This window comes from Myotis myotis, unplaced genomic scaffold (genome assembly GCF_014108235.1).
Source record: "Myotis myotis isolate mMyoMyo1 unplaced genomic scaffold, mMyoMyo1.p scaffold_m19_p_20, whole genome shotgun sequence".
Lineage (NCBI taxonomy): Eukaryota > Metazoa > Chordata > Mammalia > Chiroptera > Vespertilionidae > Myotis > Myotis myotis.
Genome location: NW_023416325.1, coordinates 1 through 7,728, shown reverse-complemented (window position 1 = coordinate 7,728; position 7,728 = coordinate 1). Strand labels below are relative to the sequence as shown.

Below are 7,728 nucleotides of genomic sequence, written 5' to 3'. Positions count from 1 at the left end.
GTTCGATTCCCGTCGGGGGCATGTACCTTGGTTGCGGGCAGATCCCTACGAATCTGCACATGCAACTCAGGACATGAAAGGTCTGGTGGAAAGTCCTTCTTTGAACTTGCCCCTGAGTGTGTTCCCGGGAAATTCCCTGAGCAGCCCTGTGAGTTCCAGTAACCAGAGGAAGGTGTCCCAGGGCTGTGACATCGGACATGAGGGTCACTGTGCACTGACTGTTGCACCATCTTCACTGGAGGGGAAACCAATCAATCTGTCCTGTGTGTCCATGATGGCTCCTCCCACAGACGGGACTCCTCCTTGGAGTGAGGCGCTGCAGGGAGGCTACAGAGCATCAGAGTCACAGGACCTGGGACAGGGCCAGGATGTGTGGTCAGACAGTCCCCTCTGAGCTGCAGGTGCAGCTGGGCTCTCAGGGCTTTGGGCCAAGTGCAGGTGTGTGCTGCCACCAGCAGGGGGCGCTGTGGGACCGCCCTGTGGTCCCAATGCAGGTGCACATTAAGGACCTTAACCATCAGGAACCTGGGCCGGTGGCTGGGCCTTGTGCCCAGTGATGTGCTGTCTCAGCAGGTGCTTCCTCCCAGGGCCCCCCAAGGGGTGAGGCCACCTCCATGCTCCTCAGTCTGGGGTGTGAGCTGAGCTCCAGCCCCAGGGCCCAGGGAGGGGCTGGGCAGTCCCTGGAGGGACCCCCATTTGCATGGCAGCCCCTCCTCTGGCAGAGGGTGGGGGAGAAAAGGAGGCCTGGGCAGCCCAGCCCCACTGTGGGCTCAGGGCTGTGAGCACCATGGCCTGGACTCCTCTGCTCCTCGCGCTCCTCTCTCACTGCACAGGTAGGGACAGGCCTGGAACCAGGCATCTTCCCTTCCTGCTCAGGCTCCTGGGAAACGTCCCCTGGTCCCTGCCCATCACTGACAAGTGTCTGTGTCTGCAGGGTCCCTCTCCCAGCCTGTGCTGACTCAGCTGCCCTCCCTCTCTGCATCTCCGGGAGCCACAGCCACACTCACCTGCACCTTGAAAGGTGGCTCCAATGTTGGCGTCTATAACATAATCTGGTATCAGCAGAACCCAGGGAGCCCTACCCGATATCTCCTGAGATATAAATCAGACTCTGACAAGCACCAGGGTTCCGGGGTCCCCAGCCGCTTCTCTGGATCCAAAGACGCCTCGGCCAATGCGGGGCTCCTGACCATCTCGGGGCTGCAGCCTGAGGACGAGGCTGAGTATTTCTGTGCTGTAGAACATGGCAGTGGGAGCGCTTTCATTACACACAGTGTCCCAGATGACGAGGAAGTGAGACCAAAACCCCTGGGCCCCGAGGTGGTGGCTCTGAGCCTCCATTAGCAAGAAGCTTCTGTGGAGGCCTCTGCCTGTAGATGGTGTTGGACCCACAGTTAAAGGGCCAGTTCCACAAGGTGCCACTCACAGGTGGGAGGTCCCAGGTTTCACACAACCTCTTGGCGATACAGCAAAGGTTCCCAGGACCCTTCCCTTGGGTTTGATGAATTTGCTAACAGCACCTGAGCCCTCTCCCTTCAAGCGAATGGGGCACAAGTGTGAGGCTTCCAAGCTTCTAATCCTCCCGGCCTCTCCAGTAGCCGGTCCTCACCCAGGAGCCCACCCAGCGTCCCCTCATCAGCAAAGGCCGCCCGTCCCCCAGGGAGTGACAAGGGTTCAGGAGCCTGTGCCGGGGCCAGGGGCCGAGACCAGCGTATGTTTCCTATCAGCTCACATCCTGTGTCTGCACCTGCACATGGTCACCCAGACAGCCATGCTCCCCCACACATTAATGTCATGTGTGTGAACCTTGTGTCACTACTGACCCATCCTGTCTGATATGTTAGTGTCCACCCTGGTCATGGACACAACCTTCACCTTCTCTGATCAAACCCACAGAAGGTTGGTCACAACCAGCACAGACTCTCAGTGACACCCTCCCTTCTCCTCTTTCCTCCTCTGCTGCTGCCTCCCTCACCCCCTCCTCTCACTCGGGCTCCTCAGCTCTTAACTCCATCCTCAAGGGCGGGTTTCATGGCAAAGTGACAAGTTTCTGCTGTGGTTTCCATTCACTGAGGATGTGAGGGTTTCTGCGTTCAACTGACCAGACATTCACCACTTCTACACACACAGCACAATCTCACATTTGTCACTAAAATAAGACAATGAGTCAGAAAGTACAGTAGATAAAGTTTTATTTAAATATAAACAACTTTTTAGGACAACTAAGAAAATCCTAACAGGAAACACAGGACACAGAAATGCAGATCAGCGCACACGTGATAAACAGTCAGTTCCTGAAATGAAGGCGCTGTGACCCCTTCCACTGGCCACTGTGAGGCCTGAGGAGCCATGATGTGTCTGAGTCCATCGCATCCGATCTCCATGGACCTGCACATGCAGCTCATGACTTGAAAGGCCTGGTGGAAAGTCCTCCTTTGAACTTGCCCCTCAGTGTGTTCCCAGGAAATTCCCTGAACAGCCCTGTGAGTCCCAGTAACCAGACGAAGGTGTCCCTGGGCTGTGACGTCGGACATGAGGGTCACTGTGCACTGACTTTTGCACCATCTTCACTGGAGGGGAAACCAATCAATCTGTCCTGTGTGTCCATGATGGCTCCTCCCACAGACGGGACTCCTTCTGGGAGTGAGGCGCTGCAGGGAGGCTACAGAGCATCAGAGTCACAGGACCTGGGACCAGGCCAGGATGTGTGGCCAGAGGCAGTCCCCTCTGAGCTGCAGGTCCAGCTGGGCTCTCAGCTCAAGGCCAAGGGCAGGTGTGTGCTGCCACCAGCAAGGGGCACTGTGGGACCCCTGTGGTCCCAATGTAGCTGCACATTAAGGACCTTAACCATCAGGAACATGGGCCGGTGGCTGGGCCCTGTGCTCAGTGATGTGCATCTCAGCAGGTGCTTCCTCCCAGGGCCCCCCAAGGGGTGAGCCCACCTCCATGCACCTCAGTCTGGGGTGTGCACTGAGCTCCACCTCCAGGGCCCAGGGAAGGGCTGGGCAGTCCCTGGAGCGACCCCTATTTGCATGGCAGCCCCTCCTCTGGCAGAGGGTGGGGAGAAAAGGAGGCCTGGGCAGCCCAGCCCCACTGTGGGCTCAGGGCTGTGAGCACCATGGCCTGGACTCCTCTGCTCCTCGCGCTCCTCTCTCACTGCACAGGTAGGGACAGGCCTGGGACCCGGCTTCTTCCCTTCCTGCTCAGGCTCCTGGGAAACGTCCCCTGGTCCCTGCCCGTCACTGACAAGTGTCTGTGTCTGCAGGGTCCCTCTCCCAGCCTGTGCTGACTCAGCCGCCCTCCCTCTCTGCATCTCCGGGAGCCACAGCCAGACTCACCTGCACCCTGAGCAGTGGCTTCAGTGTTGGCAGCTACTATATATCCTGGCACCAGCAGAAGCCAGGGAGCCCTCCCCGGTACCTCCTGGAATATAAATCAGACTCAGATAAGAACCAGGGCTCCGGGGTCCCCAGCCGCTTCTCTGGATCCAAAGACGCCTCGGCCAATGCGGGGCTCCTGACCATCTCGGGGCTGCAGCCTGAGGACGAGGCTGACTATTACTGCGCTACATATCATGGCAGCAATGGTCACAGTGATTCAGATGACGAGGAAGTGAGACCAAAACCCCTGGCTCCCGTGGTGATGACTGTCTACCCTTGGGTGTCAATCACAGGAGCCCATGCAGAGTCACCTCTTCAGAGCAAAAGGTCTGCCCGTCCCCCCGGAATGATAAGGGTTTCAGGAGCCTGTGCCGGGGCCAGGGGCCAAGACCAGCGTATGTTTCCTATCAGCTCACATCCTGTGTCTGAAACTGCACAGGGTCACCCAGACAGCCATGCTCCCCACAGATTAATGTCATGAGTGTGAACCCTGTGTCACTACTGACCCATCCTGTCTGATATGTTAGTGTCTACCCTGGTCATGGACACCACCTTCTCCTTCTCTGATCAAACCCACAGAAGCTTGGTCACCACCAGCACAGACTCTCAGTGACACCCTCCCTCCCCCTCTTCCCTCCTCTGCTGCTGCCTCCCTCCCCCCTCCTCTCCCTCAGGCTCCTCAGCTCTTAACTCCATCCTCACGGAGGGTTTCAGGGAAAAATGACAAGTTCCTGCTGTCAGTGAAAAATTAAGAAATATTTAATGTAAAAAAAGAAGAAGAGGTAACATTGCCTGGAAGAATTTGCTCTTTTAACTCCCTGTCCATCCTAAATGGAGGGTTTCTCAGGCAACAGCTCACTTCTCCAGCATCGTTCCACTTGCTTCTGATTTATTGACTAAGTTATTCCCCTATAGGGTATCTGTGTCTACAGCACACTGACTGTGTTCACATTACTCACATTAGGCCTTGGCCAGATTAGCTCAGTGGGTAGAACATCAGGCTACTACCAAAGGGCCCCTGGTTTGATTCAGGTCAAGGGCATGTACCTCCATTGCAGGCTCCTCCCTGCGTGGGCCCTGGTCATGGCACGTGCAGGAGGCAACCAGTCGACGTGTCTCTCTCACATGGATGTTTCTCTCTGTCTCTCCCTCTCCCTAAACATCATTGAGAAAATACCCTCCGGTGAGGATTAACAAACACACACAAACCTGAGTCACAATGGAAGTGATGGCAGCTCTGGCCACACAGGCTTCTAAATCCCTGTGACCAGCCAGCGGCCAGGGCAGAGGACAGGAAGTCAGAGCCATGGAAAAGGCCAGAGCGTGACCGGGACAGGAGGGGCAGGAGCCGGGAGGCCATCTAGGGGCTGAGGGAGGCCCCGTGGGGGAATGTCAGGGCACCACCCAGCCCGGGTCTCTGCAGGGAGAGGGGCGGCCAGAAGGAAGTGGGGCCAGACCTCCACGACCAGCCCTTTCCTGGGCAAGGCGGCCAGGGGGGCGCGGGGCTGCCCGAGTCCACTCTGGGCCCAGCTGTGTGCCCCTGGCCTGCACCCTCTCCTCCTCCTGCTTCCCTCTCACTCCCCAAGGGCTGACCTGCGCCCTGTGTCCCCCAGGGGGCGCTGTGGTAGAAGCCCCTGCTGGCTGCACCCCAGTAGCTCAGCGGTGCCCCCGCCCCGCCCCGCCCCCAGCCTCAGGCAGGTCTTCTGCGGGAATAAGGCCCATCACAGGCTTTTCTCTCTGGGGGAACCCAGGCCCAGTGCGAAGGAGGAGCTGAGCGGCCTGCAGACAGGGCAGATTTGCATGGCGCCTCCCCCTGGGGATCAGGCTCATAAGAAGGTGAGGGCTCAGCCTGGCTGTGCGGCTCAGGAAGCAGAGTGTGGGGGCCTGTGCACCATGGATTGGGCTCCCCTTCTCCTCGCCCTCCTGGCTCACTGCACAGGTGGTGCCTGAGGGGCGTCAGGGGGGGCACCTGTTTGTCACCCGGGAGCAGGACCTCTCCCTCCCTCCCTGGGCCAGGGGTCTGTGCTGTCCCTCTCCGATGTCTGTGTTGCCCCCTCCTTGCAGGTTCCTGGGCCCAGTTTGTGCTGACTCAGCCCCCCTCTGTGTCGGGGTCTCCGGGACAGAAGGCCGTCATCTCCTGCACCCGCAGCAGCGGCAGCATTGGGAACAACTATGTGCACTGGTACCAGCAGCGCCCGGGCAGGGCCCCCACCTTGGTGATCTACAGAGATAACCAAAGACCCTCGGGGGTCCCCGATCGGTTCTCTGGCTCCATCGACAGCTCCTCCAATGCCGCCCAGCTGACCATCTCGGGGCTGCAGCCCGAGGACGAGGCCGACTACTACTGTCAGTCCTATGGTGGTGGCTAGCCATAAGAACACAGGGCTCCAGGCTCAGGAGGAAGTGAGACAAAAACTCCCCAGAGCCTGGGTCCTGGGGCTGCCTTCACCTGCCCCACGGGGGGTGCTCTCTGCCGCCTCCTGCTGGAACGTCTGTGTGAGACGGGAGGCTCTGAGCCCCTCTCTGTCACTCAGATCTCCCCGTGTCTTGATGGATGGGCCCTGTTTCCTGTGCAGTCACTCCCTGGGGGCGGGGTGGTTCAGAACAGGGTTTCTGGGCCTCCGCACATCTGACAATGGGGCGGGGCTGAGACCAGTGGAGGCGGCTGCTCTGCGTATGCGGGGCATCTGGAAGCTTCCTGTGGGCTCCACACAGAAGATGCAGTAGCTCCTCTACTCTAGGTTCTGACCCATAAAAACACCTCCTGACATTTCCAAATAGCCCCTGAAGGTGCCAAATCACCCCAGTTTGAGAACCACTTTGTTAAAAGCCCATGTTCTCAGCTTTTAGGCAGCCTTTAACCTTCAGGCCTGTTCATGCCCATCAGCTGGATGGAGTCTCGATGTGGCGTCTCCCTGTGCCTCTGGGTTCCCACCTGTCAGACCAAACAGTGACACAAACTCACCTGAGGTCAGAGAGCTGTGACCCAGTCACGTGCAATCTCCTCTCGTCTAGAGTGTGCGCTCCATTTCTGGCCAAACTAGGAGCACACTTAACAGGTAAAACCTACCCGATGCACATCCATGGACCCGCTCCATCCTCCTTTATTCTCTCGGGGAGGAGGTCACACATGAGATAAAGAACGAATGAATCCATGACCAGGCCTCTCACCTGCGAGTCTCCATTTCGTGGGGTCCAGGAGAGCAGACAGGAGGGGCAGGCGGGTGAGGAGCCAACAATCAGGGCGGAGCCAGGACGCCCCCCTCGGGCACATGACCTGCCGAGCGCAAGGCCAACAATCGACTGCTCACATTCGACTGAACGTACAGTCTGTCAGGTCACCGGGTGTCCCATGACACTCACACATGCTTAAGGTCCACCATGGGAACAATAAAAGATAATATTCATTTCTTGAGCCCCAAGTCCCACAGAGGACTTGGGCAGGGGGATGGGGGGAGTTCATGAAGGAAAAACAAAGGGTTTGATTCTCTGTGTGAATGAACACAGGATTGCACACTGTGATGTGAGGGAAGGAAACTGACAAATGATTGTCTGAGGGCATATGGGCTGGTCTAGCCTTTATTCTGCTCCAACATATCACCCATGTCGCTCACAGCTCCACGCATAGGACTCCCTGTCCCTCCTTCACTCGTCCAATTGGCACCACAACCAGTTTCCTATCCATCCTGAGGAGACAACACACAATCAACCGCCCACAATTTCACTGCATCTATACACACATCACAATCTCACATTTGTCACAAAAATAGGACGAGTCAGAAAGTACAGTAGGTAAAGTCTTATTTAAAATATGAACAAATGTTAGGACACCGAAGAAAATCCTAAGAAGCAACACAGGACCCAGAAATGCAGATCACCACACACATGATAAACAGTCAGTTCCTGAAATGGAGGAGCCATGACCCCTTCCGCTGGCCGCTGTGAGGCCTGAGGAGCCACGATGTGTCTGAGTCCATCACATCCGATCTCCGTGAACCTGCACGTGCAGCTCATGACCTGAAAGGCCTGGTGGAAAGTCCTCCTTTGACCTTGCCCCTGAGTGTGTTCCCGGGAAATTCCCTGAGCAGCCCTGTGAGTCCCAGTAACCAGACGAAGGTTTCTCTGGTCTGTGACATCAGACACTGTGCACTGACTTTTGCACCATCTTCACTGGAGGGGACACTAATCAATCTGTCCTGTGTGTCCATGATGGCTCCTCCCACAGACGGGACTCCTCCTGGGAGTGAGGTGCTGCAGGGAGGCTACAGAGCATCAGAGTCACAGGACCTGGGACCAGGCCAGGATGTGTGGCCAGAGACAGTCCCCTCTGAGCTGCAGGTCCAGCTGT

At 57.4% G+C, this 7,728-nt stretch overlaps 3 gene segments (V, D, J or C); all 3 read left to right on the top strand.

Moving 5' to 3' along the window:
* Positions 1 to 644: 644 nt before the first annotated feature.
* On the top strand, positions 645 to 1,344 carry LOC118678562. The segment is given in 2 exon segments: positions 645 to 833; positions 935 to 1,344. Coding segments are annotated over 2 exon segments (543 nt in total).
* A 1,739-nt stretch (positions 1,345 to 3,083) lies between these two features.
* LOC118678561 lies at positions 3,084 to 5,008 on the top strand. The segment is given in 3 exon segments: positions 3,084 to 3,164; positions 3,266 to 3,612; positions 4,994 to 5,008. Coding segments are annotated over 3 exon segments (408 nt in total).
* Positions 5,009 to 5,241: 233 nt separating this feature from the next.
* On the top strand, positions 5,242 to 5,749 carry LOC118678560. The segment is given in 2 exon segments: positions 5,242 to 5,319; positions 5,445 to 5,749. Coding segments are annotated over 2 exon segments (351 nt in total).
* The last annotated feature ends 1,979 nt before the right edge of the window (positions 5,750 to 7,728 follow it).